Source organism: Pleurodeles waltl, chromosome 2_1 (genome assembly GCF_031143425.1).
Source record: "Pleurodeles waltl isolate 20211129_DDA chromosome 2_1, aPleWal1.hap1.20221129, whole genome shotgun sequence".
In the NCBI taxonomy this organism is placed as follows: domain Eukaryota; kingdom Metazoa; phylum Chordata; class Amphibia; order Caudata; family Salamandridae; genus Pleurodeles; species Pleurodeles waltl.
This window is the reverse complement of record NC_090438.1, coordinates 73,001,728-73,016,301: the sequence shown is the minus strand read 5'-3', so window position 1 is coordinate 73,016,301 and position 14,574 is coordinate 73,001,728. Positions and strand designations below refer to the sequence as shown.

Here is a 14,574-nt window from a genome sequence, read left to right as displayed (position 1 = left end):
TAGCCACGCTTTATAAATCCTGATAGATAGAGATAGATAGATAGATAGATAGATAGATATTGCATTTTACCAAATTGTTTGGCACCTTCTTATATAACTCAAAAATATTTAAACTTGCCCAGTACAGCGTGCACCATAAAATCGAGTCCAGAATATGGAGGCATGCAAATATCAAGGACAAAAGATCAAATCAAAAAGTAAGTAAATGCATATATTTTCTATACCTAACTCCTTTATTATACCTTGGTTGCCTATATCTTCAAAGTACATAGATGTGCAAGAAGGAATGGTAAATCTATACATCCCTACATGCACTTACCTATGAATATTTTGCCCCTTGGTATTCTGTCCATGATATTCTTACATGTTGATATTTTGGGGCTCAATATTCAGCAGTACAACTGCTCATGTCACTACTGTGTGCCTGACCCACCTCCTACAAAAGCTCTAACCAGCTGCAACACACTGCATTACAATGCACGCAAACAAATAAGTCCATCTTATGTGACCAAAGTGGACATAATTATCAGTTGCTAGTCCCAGTTGGTCCTTTGGTACCAAGAGAACTGCCATTGGTGCTCCTGGTCACAGAAGCTACGAACAGCAGCAGAAACAGAAAGGATAGCAGCTCCTGGGCTCTTTCTGCAGTTTACACTCGTTGGCCTTCTTGTCCCTGAGGAGCAAACAGATGCTAAGGATGGGATAAGGGGTCAACTCAGTGACGTCATTCGTGGGTCAAAAAATGAGCGATGCCCAGTATGCCTGGTACTATGATTAATACACACTAAGACCACAAACTCAGATTACGTCAGTACTTTACTCAGTCCCCAAGGACCACTCCAAAGTGACAACACTGAAAATGATTTTTTTCAATGGTTATAAAGATAGTCCCTGGCAGATACGTAAAAACTTCATAGCCACAGAGATGACTTCACCAGCAATATCAAAAGAAGCACCACAGCTCTTTCATGGGTGAAGGACACCTGCATCGAAAGAAGTACCTAATTTAAGGAAAACTTCCCTTAACTTTCAGAATTACCTGTGTAAGAATCAGTGCCAGCAGCAAAAAGTGCGTATTCCCTGCCATCTTGGTGCACTTGTCATCTACTCGTGATTAATCTGTTTGAAAAAAGAAATGAAGAAGTTATGATTAATTTATCACTGAAAAGAACTCGGCAGCTCAGAGAACATGGAGTCAGACATGATGTGGAAGACATTAAGCCACGAAAGAAGGTATATTGCTTTCCTGAAAGCAGCAAAGGAATTGGACATTACATGCCAACACAGGGCCCTTGATAAAAGCAAGGCATTGAAGCAAATTCTGTATGAAGCTGATGTACAGAGGAAGAGGTTGCCATCTGAACATCTTTGCCTTATAGCAGGAACAAATACACTCCCCAAAGTTAAACACAATAGGTTTTCAGACAACATAAGATAAGGTAGTGCTAGGTAGGGAGAACTGAACCTATGATCACTGTATCAGTGGCCTGGTGATCCCAGGGGCAAACAAGGGTATGGGGATGATGCAAGTTACAGGTATGTTTTGTTCAAATTGGTATGGATACATTAAAAACTAAGGGCCTGATTTAGAGTTTGGCAGATGACCTGATGGAGCACCTCCTCACAGTAGGTTTTGGTCTCCACTCCCCTGTGAGAAGACCACCCACCGTAAGATCGAGGGACCTTTGTGCCTTCAGCAGAGATGCTGCATCCACTGCTCAGCTGAAAGCAATGAACCTTTGCCAAAGGGAAACCATGTTTGATATGCCAAAGTGCCAACGTTTTTTTTTTGCAACAACAAACCCCCAAAGCAGGATGTTTTATTGGAAAAAAAAAAACAAATATGCCTGATGTGCTGGTGATTTTTCAACAGCGCTTAGGGATGATTTCCTATTTTTTCTCTTCTGGGTCCCCAGGACTTCCCTGGAGACCACAAAGCGAAACCATCTACATCAAAACGACCAACCCAAATAGAGGGGATGTTCTGATGTACATTGGCCAAAGGCTCTTTGGAGGACGGTCCTTCGGAAGAAGTTTCCAGAAGCTGAGGTTCTCCAGATGTACACCTGGCACACTGTTCATCTCTAAATGGGGCAGGCAACCTACAAGTTTGGTGGATGCAGAATCCACTGTTTTTTTTGCAGACGCCATGCATAAGTCAAACTCTAAACAAGGCCCAATATACTGACCAAGCACAATGAAGGAACAGATCAGCCTCTTACTTGCCTTAAGAGAAAGTGTGTGTTCATGCAAATATGGAAATGCATCTTTTACTTCTGTTTGTTTCACATCATTGGTAAAAGCAGCTATAGTTTTGCAGCAACATGATTGGTACACTGCTCTGGCCGTCAGAAACATAAAGTAGGGGTTCCCTTAAAGACAGATGCAGCTATTTACATTTTGACCCTCAATAACACCATTGTTAGAATTTTACAATGGTAATACTAGAAATGTGATCTATTTTATAATATATCTGTGTAATAATTGTTATTTTGGGCTGACAATATAGGAGGTAAAGAAAACGATTGCACAACACAGATCTCAGGATTAGATGGCAATTACAATGGCCACCAGTAGCCTAGCACTATGAAGAGATGGGGCTTCCTTCTAATGATACTGATTGGATGGTGTTGGCTGTCAAAGAGCAGGATCCAAAAGGAGGACCAATAGAATTGTAACTAGCTGTTACCAAAGCCAGCATGATTCATAAATTAAAGGCAGCCTCTTTAGGCCTTAATGAAATAGATGAGATCTACAGTCTAATGAAAGGGTGATTCAATGCTTGCATCCGGTAATGCAACTACATGGAAATATATGCGATGCAGTAAATGTAGGACATGAACTATTCTATGACTTAGTGCAGAAACATTATTAAGATAATGGATGCAAAGTTAATTCCCTAACCTGACTACAATATGTTTTTATGACTTGGGAACAAAACAAAATTATGAGAACGATTTTTCACCATTAGAGTGAACAGTTTGTCCGCCTCTATGGCGTTAGCTTGCTACTGCATAACGTTTTATGCCCTAAATATTGATATATATATATATATATATATATATATATATATATATATATATATATATATACCATGTATTTGTAAACAGTATTTTTTGCCATGGAGTGATAGTATTCTCTGCCATTTAATATAGTTGTATAGGGAGAAGATGTATGAAACATATTGCTATTTTCTTATTTTATACTTTTGGTTGTGTCACCTTACTCTTATATAACGGGACTGACTTAAGCTAGTACCAAGATATCATCCACATCACACAATGCAATGTGGCCCCCACCTTGGACATAAGTAACTCCATTATCATGCGGGCAGCATCCGCCATGCTTCCTTCCCGCCCACACATCCCAACTGCAGTAAGTCTGCTCACGATAGGAAGGTACTATAAATAAATATTGAGATGTCTTTAATTTACAAAATCATGGCCACTTTTACATTCATATTATATAGTGCATGTTCCTTGGGCCACAGGGAAGCATTTCATTTGCGTGGGAGATTCATTTATCAACCTCTTTCGTGCCAGGTACTTTTAAGGTGAGTTTCTTGACTTATGCTGGCACTATATCTCTGTTAAAATACACCCCCATCTTAATTTTGTAGCGACTCTGCATCTATGTTTTCACAATAGCAAAGGATTAGTTTTCATGAACGGCTTGCAGTACGCATTTAATCTGCATCTGTTACACAAATTTCGATCTTCCCAATACCATGAATTGGGGGTTTGGAGGACAACCGACCAAGTAGACTGCGCTACTTTGGGCCACATCCAGTAATGGATGTAGCCCAATGCTTATATATGTGCCATTTTGGGGCTACCACCCACCATTTTGGCCCTCATAACGACCCTGCCGGACGGTGGTATTTTGGATAAACGTACTGCTAACAGGCTGGCAGTACCTTTTTCCCAAAATATGACATTGGTAGTTTGACTTCAGTCTCCAGCCAGGCGGCCGTCACTGTCCCACTCGCGGGATTATGACCCCATCTACCACCATGGTTTTCGTGGCTTTTTTACCGCCACAAAAACCATGGCGGTAGGCACTATCAGTACCAGGGAATTCCTTCCCTGACACTGATAGAGGTCTCCCCCACCCCCCTCCCCAGAGTCCTCCCCCACCATCCCCATCCCGAGCCCCCCTGACACACACACACATACACGCACCAACATACACACGCATACACACTCATACCTACATTTACCCACGCATGCATATATTCACACACACATCCACACACAGACATACATACAAGCACACACGCATTCACACAACACAACATACATGCACACTCATACCCATTCATGCACACAGGCATCCCCCACGCCACACACAGAAACATACACACATACCCCCACACACCCACACAACACCCTCCACCCCCTCCCCTGTCAGAGCACCTGACTTACCTGCTTGCAGGGGGTCCTCCGGCAGGAGACGGGACATGGCGCTGCTGGCAGCAGCAGCGCCCGCCAGCAGAACACTGTCAGGCCGTATCATGGATCATGATATGGTCTGCGGCGGTCTACTGGCGTGGCGCTGCTGCCACCTTACCGCTGTCCACCGCATTGACCGTAGCCGGAATTCCGCCAGCCTTCTGGCGGAATTCCGGCTTGGGTCATAATATGGCGGACGGTAGGTAGCTGTGGCGATGGTGTTTTGGCAGCCGTCACCGCAGCGGTATGCGGTCATTACCGCCATTATCATTATGAGGGCCTTTGTGTTTAACTTTGTAGCAGCCCCCACAAAATTAGGTCAGTGGTAATTAGTGTCAGGAGTGTTTGCCATGATAGGCTAGAGGCAGTCACAGATAGCCTAGTGTAGTCGCTTAGGCAAGCGGTTGGTTGCAAGTCGATATGCACAACTGTTATCTTAAATGCACTTTTTGTTACCTGCAAATGGCTTGCAGCATGTCGTCCATGGAGCTGAATGTGAAGGAGGCCATGCACCTTTGTGAAGAAGCTTGGAGCAAGGACTTAATGTGGCTCAGCAACACAGCCAACATTGCGCACCTTCAGAGGAGTAGCAGTGTGGATTCTGGCATTCTCGTTGCAACGTGGCAGGAGGAAAATATCAGCGGTGCTGGCGGTGAGTGAAAGGAGCCACCCGCTTACACGTGGTGCAACCCAAAAGAAAACAGGAGGGAAGGGTGGTGTGAGGGAGGGGCTGCTGGGTATAAGCAGCAGGGGGGAGCAAAGGGCAAAAATATGGAAGGTGCTGCTACGGAGGGGTTAAAAACACAAAGGAGCCCTGTTTGGAGCGCGCTCTCTAAAGAGCAACAGGGCCCTTCCCCCACATGTGATTACACCAGGAACACAGATAGGGACATCAGTGGGGAAGATAATTTAATCCCGCTTTTGCAAAAAAGGGGGGAGGAGCTGAAGAAGAAAGCAGATGGTCATCTTGGTTGAGGGTAATGGAGGATGAGCAGCAAGATAGGGGGCTTGAATAGTTGCAGCATGAGTTACATGAGGAAGTCCCAGCGTTTAGAGGTGCTAGTCAAGAGGTATCCATGGGTTTATGGGATTGGTTGGCCAGGACTCCAGTGGACTTACACGTGCAGTAGAGGGTTGCTGGGTTATTATGGAAAGAAGGAAGGTTGGACTGCAGGGCAATTTAGAGCTGAGGGGCACGTTTTTGACCAAGTGATGGCCAGTACTATGGGTTTACAACATGGAGGGCTCCCCACAGTGAGAGTGATGGATTTAGTTTGGAGTGAGGATGAAGGTGGCGTAGGCCTGCCAGAGGGGACAGGGCAACAGCACATAAGGTGTACTCATATAAAAGGGAAGGTGGCTCTAGACAGTCAAAGGATAATAGGCAGCTAGTGCAGAACCGGCAACCAAAAGGGTTGGGAAGACAGGATATAGATGGGAGTAGCAGGTGCTGCCCACTAGACTTACCATTTCTTTTGCAGGCTCCAGATTGCAGCAGTTATGCAAACTCAGGAGAGAACAGTGTGCCTTGCACACCCTGAGGGGAAAGAAGAGGCATGGCACTGTACAGCCAGCTGGACTGCGATTTGGGACCAGGCACTGAGCACACTGCGGGGGGTCGCCGTATATATCGCTACCAGGAAATCCTCATCCAACGTAAGGAGTCAGGTGGCTAAGTCACTATTTGATATGGCTCCTCAAGGTGAGTTATTGGTTATACCTGCAGTTCAGAATGTGGTGCCCCGAGGTATGATGATGCAGGCCTCCCAGGGGAGAGCAGGTAACAACCCCATGGTGGGGACTGAGGGGCCCCATGGTGTGGTCTGCCATAAAAGGATGTGGGTACAAGAGGAAGTTATGGATGCGGAGGAACTGGACTATGATGAGGAGAGTCCAGTAAAAGGTGAGATTGTGGAGGACCCCATTCCGGTTGAGGTGGAACAAGGATGCAATGCAGGGGTGAGGTCCAACTAATGCCTCCCACAGTGCTATGTTGCAGGTTGTACAACAGGATCAAACACAACACAGGGACTGGTTGACGGGGACAGGAACCGTTCACTGGCAAAGTGTCACGCTTTGGTGATGGTGCCAACCTTGATGCCGGGTAAGAAGTACAGCAGGGGACTGGGGGATTCAAGATTTGTCTCACAGGGGGTAGACATAGGTTGCAGGCAGGCTCTAGATGACATACAACTTTTTAATGGAAAATATGTCAAGGACACAGGGATCGGAACCAGTGAATCAGTTGGAATAACTGGGATGGGCCCTAAAGTAGGTCAGTCAGACAGAGAGGCCTGAGTTGGTTGGAGAATTGGCAAATAAATCAGTGGAGCATGCTGAGAACACCAGTGTAACAACAACGGGGACAGACAAGGATGACGGTATGTCAGAGGTAGACAAAAAAGAAAGTAAGGAGTTAAAGATAAAAAAGCTCAGTTAACTGGGGGTAACAAAACCACTAGGTGCCCACCTCATGTTCGCAATAAAGGTGAAGATTTGGAAGGGGGAGTACGTAGAGATGTTGAAGTTGCCACATAGGAAAGTACAAGCCAAGGAAAGCTCAAAGGAAGAAGAGTACGAGCGAGCAAAATGCCATAGGGTACCTATGACCACTGAGAATTGGATGGTGGCATTTTTGATACATGCCAGGGTCTACTGCGAAAAAACATCCCAACAGAAGCTTAGCCCTTTTCAAATACATGGATGTGATCCGCAAAGCCCAAATCTCTTTTGGGGGCAATGCCTGAGCACAGTGCGATGATAAGTATAGGGATAGGATGGTGGTGGACTCAGAAGTAAAATGGGGTGAAATTGACACTGATTTGTGGCAGCACACTATGGGCCCAGTGAAATTGAATAAAACTATCTTTACGGCTGACGGTATATCAATTGTATACCAACGCTTTCAGGCCCATCCCACCCGGAGAGGGGTGGGTGCAGTCAACAAAAAGCAAGGAACAGTGGTTTCTCGTTGAGACTTCCACAAGGGGCTATGCACGATTGAGCCTTGTAAATTCAAGCATGAATGCTCCAAGTGCCAGGGCAAACATGTCATGGTCCACTGCTATGGGCCATCTGGGTCATCTCGGGAAGTACAGACATTGAGCAATACCAACCAGTGGCAGCAGTCATTAGGAAGTGGGAATTTCAGGGAAGGCAGAGGTGCACAAGGATCTCAAGTAAAAGCCTCTTACTCTGGTTAAAGCAGAGAGGCTGGAATATTGGTACATTTCTACCAAGAGCGAGAAGCGGCCAAACAATTGTTGTAGGGTTTAAAGAAGATTTCAGGTTGGGTTATGAGGGTCCCAGGGAAAGAGGGTTGGCAGAAAACCTAAAATCAACAAAAAAAATCCACAGGTGGTACTTGATAAACTGACGAAGAAAGTCCAAGAAGGGAGAATGGCAGGACCATTCACTGGCTGGCCAATGAACGACTTGATTCTCTCCTCTATTGGTGTAGTGCCAAAGAAAGAGTCAGGTCAGTACAGGCTCGTCCTACATAGGTCTTCGCCAGAAACTTCCTTAGTGAATGATTTCATAGGTGAGGAAGTATTGTCACTTTCCTACTCATCAGTAGTCGTGGATGTGGTACTAGTTGAAACAGCAGGGTGTGCAGCCTTTATGGCAGTAAGACTGCATTCAAGCTGCTACTGGTGCACCCCTATGATTTCTAGTTATTAGGTATCCAATTTGGGGGGCAATAGTATGCTGATAAAGCATTACCTGTGGGTTGCTCCACCTACTATGCACTATTTGAGACATTCAGCTCATTCTTGCAATGTTTATATGGCATACTGGGCCCAAGCTGACAACACAGTATTTCGACAATTTTTTCATGGTCTCAGACTGTGGCTCCGTGTACTACCAGAAATTGTGGGTAAGTTTGCAGGAGCTTACGGGGGAGGTAGGGGTGCCATTGGCACTGGAGAAGACAGTTGGACCATCAGTAATGACTTTATTTTTGGGCATTGAGTTGTACTCCGTAATCGTGAAGGCACGCCTTCCCTTGGACAAGGAAATAGGGATACAGCTGTTACTGGATGCCATGCTGGCAATACAAAAGGTCACGGTCAGGTTTTATTAGGACATTTAAACTTTGCTTGTAGAGTAGTGAGGACGGTCAGGGCTTTTTGCAAGCTTTTGGGTCTAGCTCTCTCAGGGCTGTCTTTGATGCACCCCTACATTTGGCTGTCGGCTGGAGTAAAGGAAGATTTGCGTATGTGGCGCCTCTTTCTGGATTCTTTCAATGGAATTCCCATAAGTCAGACAACAGAGATGGAGTGGGACATTCAGATGTTTTCGGATGCATCAGGAGGTTTGGGGTTTGGTCTTTATTGGCAGGGAAAATGGTGTGTGGAGGAGTGGCCACCTGCATGGAAAATGGGGGGACAGAGCATTACCTTTTTGGAACTGTTTCCCCTAGTGGTAGCTGTACATTTGCGGGGCCCATGGTTACAACACAAACAAGTGCTGTTTAGAGTCGATAACATGGCAATGGTGCAGGTAGTAAATGGGCAATCTGCCAGGGACCCCCAAGTGTTGAAGCTGTTGAGGGTATTCGTGTGCACTTGTCTGAACATGACATTCTGTTTAAGGCCAGACACGTGCCAGGAGTGGACAATGACATTGCGGATGCTTTGTCTCGTTCACAGTGGGAGAGGTTCCATGGACTGGCCATTGAGGCGGAGGGAGACAAGACTCCGATGCCACCAGAATTTTGGTCAATAGGAGAAAAAGAATGCTCCAACTGGTGGCAAAGTCACTGACAGTATCCACATGGAAGACATATGCACAAGCATGGGAAGGGTTTCTGCAATCGAGGGCACGTAGTAGGTCAGCTCGATGGGAGCGGGTGGAAGATGTGGTGCAGCTCATCATGTGGTTGGTTAACAAAGGGCAGTCTAGGATAACCATAGCTGGAAAATTGTCAGGCATTGCATTCATGGGGAAGCTGTGCTGGGGCTACACGCCTTCGGTGGAAGAACTCAGAAAGAGGATATTAGAATGATGAGCAAGAGAGAAAAGGTAAGTTGGGGCCATTAAGAAGACTTTTAACATTGGACACATGAAAGCAGGTAGTGAGGAAGTTAACGGAGATTTGTTACACAGCTTATAAAGTATCACTGTTTTCCACACTAATGTTATAGATGTTTTTCAGGGCCTTTAGAGTGTCAGAGCTCTTGGGTATTTGGCATAATCAAGGTTTGCATTGGGAGGAAGTCGTTATGCATCCAGAAAGGGTAAGAGTGTACCTGCATAGTTCCAAAACAGATCAAAGGTGTCAGGGGGCGATGGTATTGCTCCCAGTGCAGGAAGAGGAAGAAATCTGCCCCCTAGCATGGGGGAGATGATTAAGACACAACATGTGTCAGCCTCTGGGCCCAGTTTTTAGGCATGACTTCCTGTCAACTTCTTTGGGTGCTGCGTAAAGCTCTATTAGGTTTAGACCTCCTGGGCAAAGATTATGGCACACATTTGTTCCGTATTGGGGCAGAAACTGAGGCAGGGAAGAGGGGTTGGTCCAGGGAGAGAATAATTAGATGAGTTAGGTGGTCTTCAGTGTTTTCAGCATTATGTCAAATCATCAAGCAGGTTGCGGAGGAACACCAAGGTGAGTCATCCATTTAACTGCAGTTTTTTTTCCAGGTTCAGTTTCTTGTCCACTGTCTGCTGGTTTGATGGAAAGTTGGGATGAAGAGGAGGGAATTGTTATCCTTATTCAATGCTTTGCTGAGGGGGGCAGTTTGTCCAGACATTTTATTAATTCATCTGGGGAAATTCATTTGGTACAAGAAAAAGGTTTATCCCTTCTGCATGTGATGAAGAGGGATCTGAAGAAGATCAAAAAGCAGTGGGCAGGTTGTTTTGTTTGTTGGATGGAATTTGTTCTCAGAAAGGTTTGGAGAGGTGTTCATAAATCATCAGTGATAGACAAAGCTCGGTGTACAATAAATAGAGAGATGAGGCATTTTTTTAGGGAGACGTGCTTAGGTGGGGTATCTTATCCAGAATTATGTTATAAGGCAGTTTTTTCACAGTGATGGTGTTCATCTCTCCCATTTTGGGATGAGGTTATATCTTTTGGAGATTAAGGAGTTTCTGATGAGGACTTTGAGGATATAAAAGCATAGAAGTACAACGGCAAAGGGAGGGGGAGCAGGCAAGGCAGCTATGGCCTTTCCTGGTGGCGGGTAGCCCACAAGTTTGCAGGGCTTTACAGAAGGTTTTTGCGGTTTGACATAGGAGAAACAGGCTGGAAAAGAGGGGCAGAGCAATCTCATATCGGAAACTGAGCAGAACAGGAAGCTACCTCACAGGAAGTTTATCTGTAGACATGTTTACAGGTTCAAGGTTAAACGGGTGGGGAGTTAAAGTGTTACAAGTTTTGGAGGGCAGTACATCGTGTGGTATACAGTGGCTGTAAAGTTTAAGGGGAGGGAGGGTATTTATGGGGGTGTAGGTGTTAGGGGAATTGTTATGTATAGTGAGGTTTAAGTTTTGTAAGGCTTCAGCCCAGGTGGTTATTTGTGATGCACATATGTTTTTAAAAAACTGCCTTTTTCACACACAATTTGGGAGTCAGTGGTCTTTCTGTGCCCCAATTTTTGCCCTAAATGGAAATGTGAGCCTAAGATCATGTTTGTCCCTTTTGGTAGGACTGATGCAATTAACATGGATATATGGATTTATATGATGTGCTTTAAGGCCAGTGGTATGTTCAGATTAGGGTGCTCTACTGGTCATAAATTAGGGTGGTAGATATTGTAAAGCGTTTGGGGGGCAATGAGGATGTGGTATGTGTATGTGCCATTGAGATGTTTCCTAGACAGGAGAGACAGTATTATGAGTTATCTCACTGTACCTGATTAGAGGATAACAGGTTGTTCAATGTCCTGTTGGATTATTAAATACAATGGGGGTCATTCTAACTCTGGCGGGCGGCCTCCAGAATACCACACCGCGGTCAGGAGACCGCTGCGGTTATTCTGTGTTTCCCGCTGGGCTAGCGGGCGACCGCCAGAAGGCCGCCCGCCAGCCCAGCGGGAAACCCCCTTCCCACGAGGGAAGCCGAATGGAGCCGGCGGAGTGGGAAGGTGCGACGGGTGCAGTTGCACCCGTCGCGTATTTCAGTGTCTGCTGAGCAGACACTGAAATACTTTGTGGGGCCCTCTTACGGGGGCCCCTGCAGTGCCCATGCCACGACACCCCATACCGCCATCCTGTTCCTGGCGGGCAACCGCCAAGAACAGGATGGCGGTATGGGGTGTCTGAATCCCCATGGCGGCGCAGCAAGCTGCGCCGCCATGAAGGATTCAGCAGGGCAGCAGAAAACCGGCGGGAGACCGCCTGTTTTCCTGTTCTGACCGCGGCCAAACCGCCACGGTCAGAATGCCCTGCGGGGCACCGCCAACCTGTTGGCGGTGCTCCCGCCGACCCTGGTCAAGGACCGCCGGGGTCAGAATGACCCCCAATGTATTTAAGACATGTGGTAACTGTGTACACAACTACATATGTTTTAGGATATCAAGCACTGTACCTTTCAATTCATTATGTGGAGACCTTAACAGATTGACCGAAACACGTCAACTATTTTCTGGACAAGTTGAATAATGAATGGTTACATAAAAGGAATTTTTGACACAAGAACGATTAAGGGTTTCTGAATAATATGGAGCTGTTCACATTAACTACCTCCTCCCTTTAAGTTGGTATATTGAAATTATGTGTAAAACCTTTGAATGTCCACATAGGACTCCAAGATATATGTCAAATGTTGAATCGCCTGGTCAGTTTCTGAAACGAAGATGTTCAGAGAGATGTTATATCATGAATTATGTTGAATCTTTGGATAAAGTATTGAAAATTATTTTTTCACGTTTTGGGCATTATGATGACGGTAACATTGTTGAGGCTCAAAATGTGAATCTGTGCATCTATTCCTTAGGGAACCCTGTTTTGTGTATTTGTAAATTTGCCCAGAATCCATATGGGTCAGTGTGGCTAACCTGTGTATAAGTCTATGAAATTGGCCCTCAAGCATGACACCAGAACTCGACCCAAACCAGCAACATATTAATCCCACATGATACCAACCATGCATAATGTTCGACTGCAGTTGCCTTGGGCCTCTGAGGCCAAACTAATGACACTACAATACAATACAGTAAAGAAGGCAAGTCAGCAATATGTGCTGCTTTGCATAACTCCAGACCAATAGTGAAATAACATCTCTGACATAGGTTTTGGAAAGACTTTGCCCCTTACATGAAGTAAAACCAACACCAAAAGTGAGCATATTTGAACCATGTCTAGATTTTGCCATTGACACATCTGAATGAGTGTGAATCACTGGTATGAGTGATATGCATTTAATCTAATTGTGACTACATAGATATAGTGTACAACTACCTTCTAGGGTCAGTTTGTCTTATTGCATTAGGAGATGTCATTATACTGAAGGTATTTAGTACATGTATGTATCTCAAGATTTGGTGTAGGTGTGGACTGACACTTAGGACTGCAGGTCAATGTCACATTAAATTTGGTAAATGTCCTGTACATTTGCAACGTGGGCTAATATTTGTTTAAATTTCCCTTAGACCACATTAAGGATAAACATTTCTGTAATAATTGTTTATTTCAGCATCACCTGGTTGCAGGTGCTGATCTTAAGCAAGTGTTACTTCCTCAACCTGGCTACTTGCATAAACTAAACAGTATTCTCCTGAATGTGCGTTCACTTATACAAATATGATTTTTTATTTTATTTTAGGCAAAATGGATCAAAACTCGTCCTTTCAAGGCCTATTAGTCTATAGACCACCAGGTCAGAGATCAAATTTTCTTGAGGCCATGGGGAACTTTATGGAAGGGAGTGTAGCATTTGCCAATTACACGGTTTTTAGTTCATTTTAATTTTCACTCCGAAGATCTTGAGAACAAACATACTAGTATTTTGATCGATAGTTTTTTAAACCTAGGGCTGAACCAATAAATGAATAAACCAACGCACCAGGCTGGTCATATTCTAGATGGATTTTTTCTAACCATCCCGAGCTATATATGGATGGCGCTTTCCATGTTTCTTGGTCTGACCATTCAGTGGTTAGTTTTTATCTATGTATTAAAGCTAATGTAGCTGTCTGATGTTGTCAATGGTTTTGTAGGTGTGGGTGAGTAGTTTAAAGATGATTTGTTTCTCCACCGGGAGCCAGTTAAGGGTCCTCAGGTGCTGGGAGATATGTTCCTGGCAGGGAGGTTCAGGACGAGTCTGGCAGCGGCATTTTGGATGAGTTGCAGCTTTCTGATGTTTTTTTGTTGTGGTGCCAGCGTAGAGTGCGTTGCCATAGTCGAGCTTGCTTGTGACTAAGGAATGGGTGAATGTCCTGTGGCAGACTGCTGGGATCCATTTGAAAATCTTTTGAAGCTGGCAAAGTGTGTGCCAGTAGGAGGAGGTGACGGTGTTCACTTGTCGGGTCATTGATAGGGAGGAGTCAAGGATGATTCCTAGGTTGTGGGTGTGCTCAGTCGGAGAAGGCGGGGCGCTAAGAGATGTGGGCCACCAGGAGTCGTCCCAGGCTGAGGCGGAGTTTCTAAAGATGATGAGCTTGGCCTTATCTGAGTTGAGCTGGAGGCAGCTCTCTCTCATCCAGGCGGTGACAGCTTCCATTCCTGTGTGGAAGTTCCTCTTGGCCACATCCGGGTCTTCAGTGAGGGATATGATGAGTCGTGTTTCATCGGCGTAAGACACGGTGTTCATACCGTGGCCTCTGACGATAGCTGCAAGTGGGGCCAAGTATATGTTGAAGAGTGTTGGGCTCAGGGATGATCCCTGAGGAACTCCGCAGCTGACTTCTGGAGGTTTGGATGTGTAGAGTGGGAGCCTAACTGTGTTCTTCCAGAGAGTGGATCCATTGCAGGGCTTTTCCACAGATTCCTGCGTCGTGGAGTCTGGTGCATAAGGTGTCGAAGGCAGCTGAGAGGTCCAGTAGTATGAGTGCTGCGGTGTGAACGCGGAGTGTGCGGATGCCATCGGTGGCTGCAAGAAGAGCTGTCTCCATGCTGTGGTTGCTGCAGAACCCAGACTGGGAGGTGTCCAGTGAGTTGTTGTCCTTGATGAATT

At 45.4% G+C, this 14,574-nt stretch overlaps 1 protein-coding gene across 2 annotated transcripts in view; it reads right to left on the bottom strand.

The window, feature by feature from the left end:
- The window catches only part of EDA2R (ectodysplasin A2 receptor), a 104,889-nt gene that overhangs the window by 32,020 nt on the left and 58,295 nt on the right, over positions 1–14,574 (bottom strand). For both annotated transcript variants that reach the window (XM_069210206.1, XM_069210217.1), the window contains exon 2: positions 1,040–1,119. In XM_069210206.1, the coding sequence (XP_069066307.1) occupies positions 1,040–1,087 (48 nt within the window). In that variant the 5' untranslated portion in view covers positions 1,088–1,119. The remainder of the gene's footprint in view (positions 1–1,039; positions 1,120–14,574) is intronic.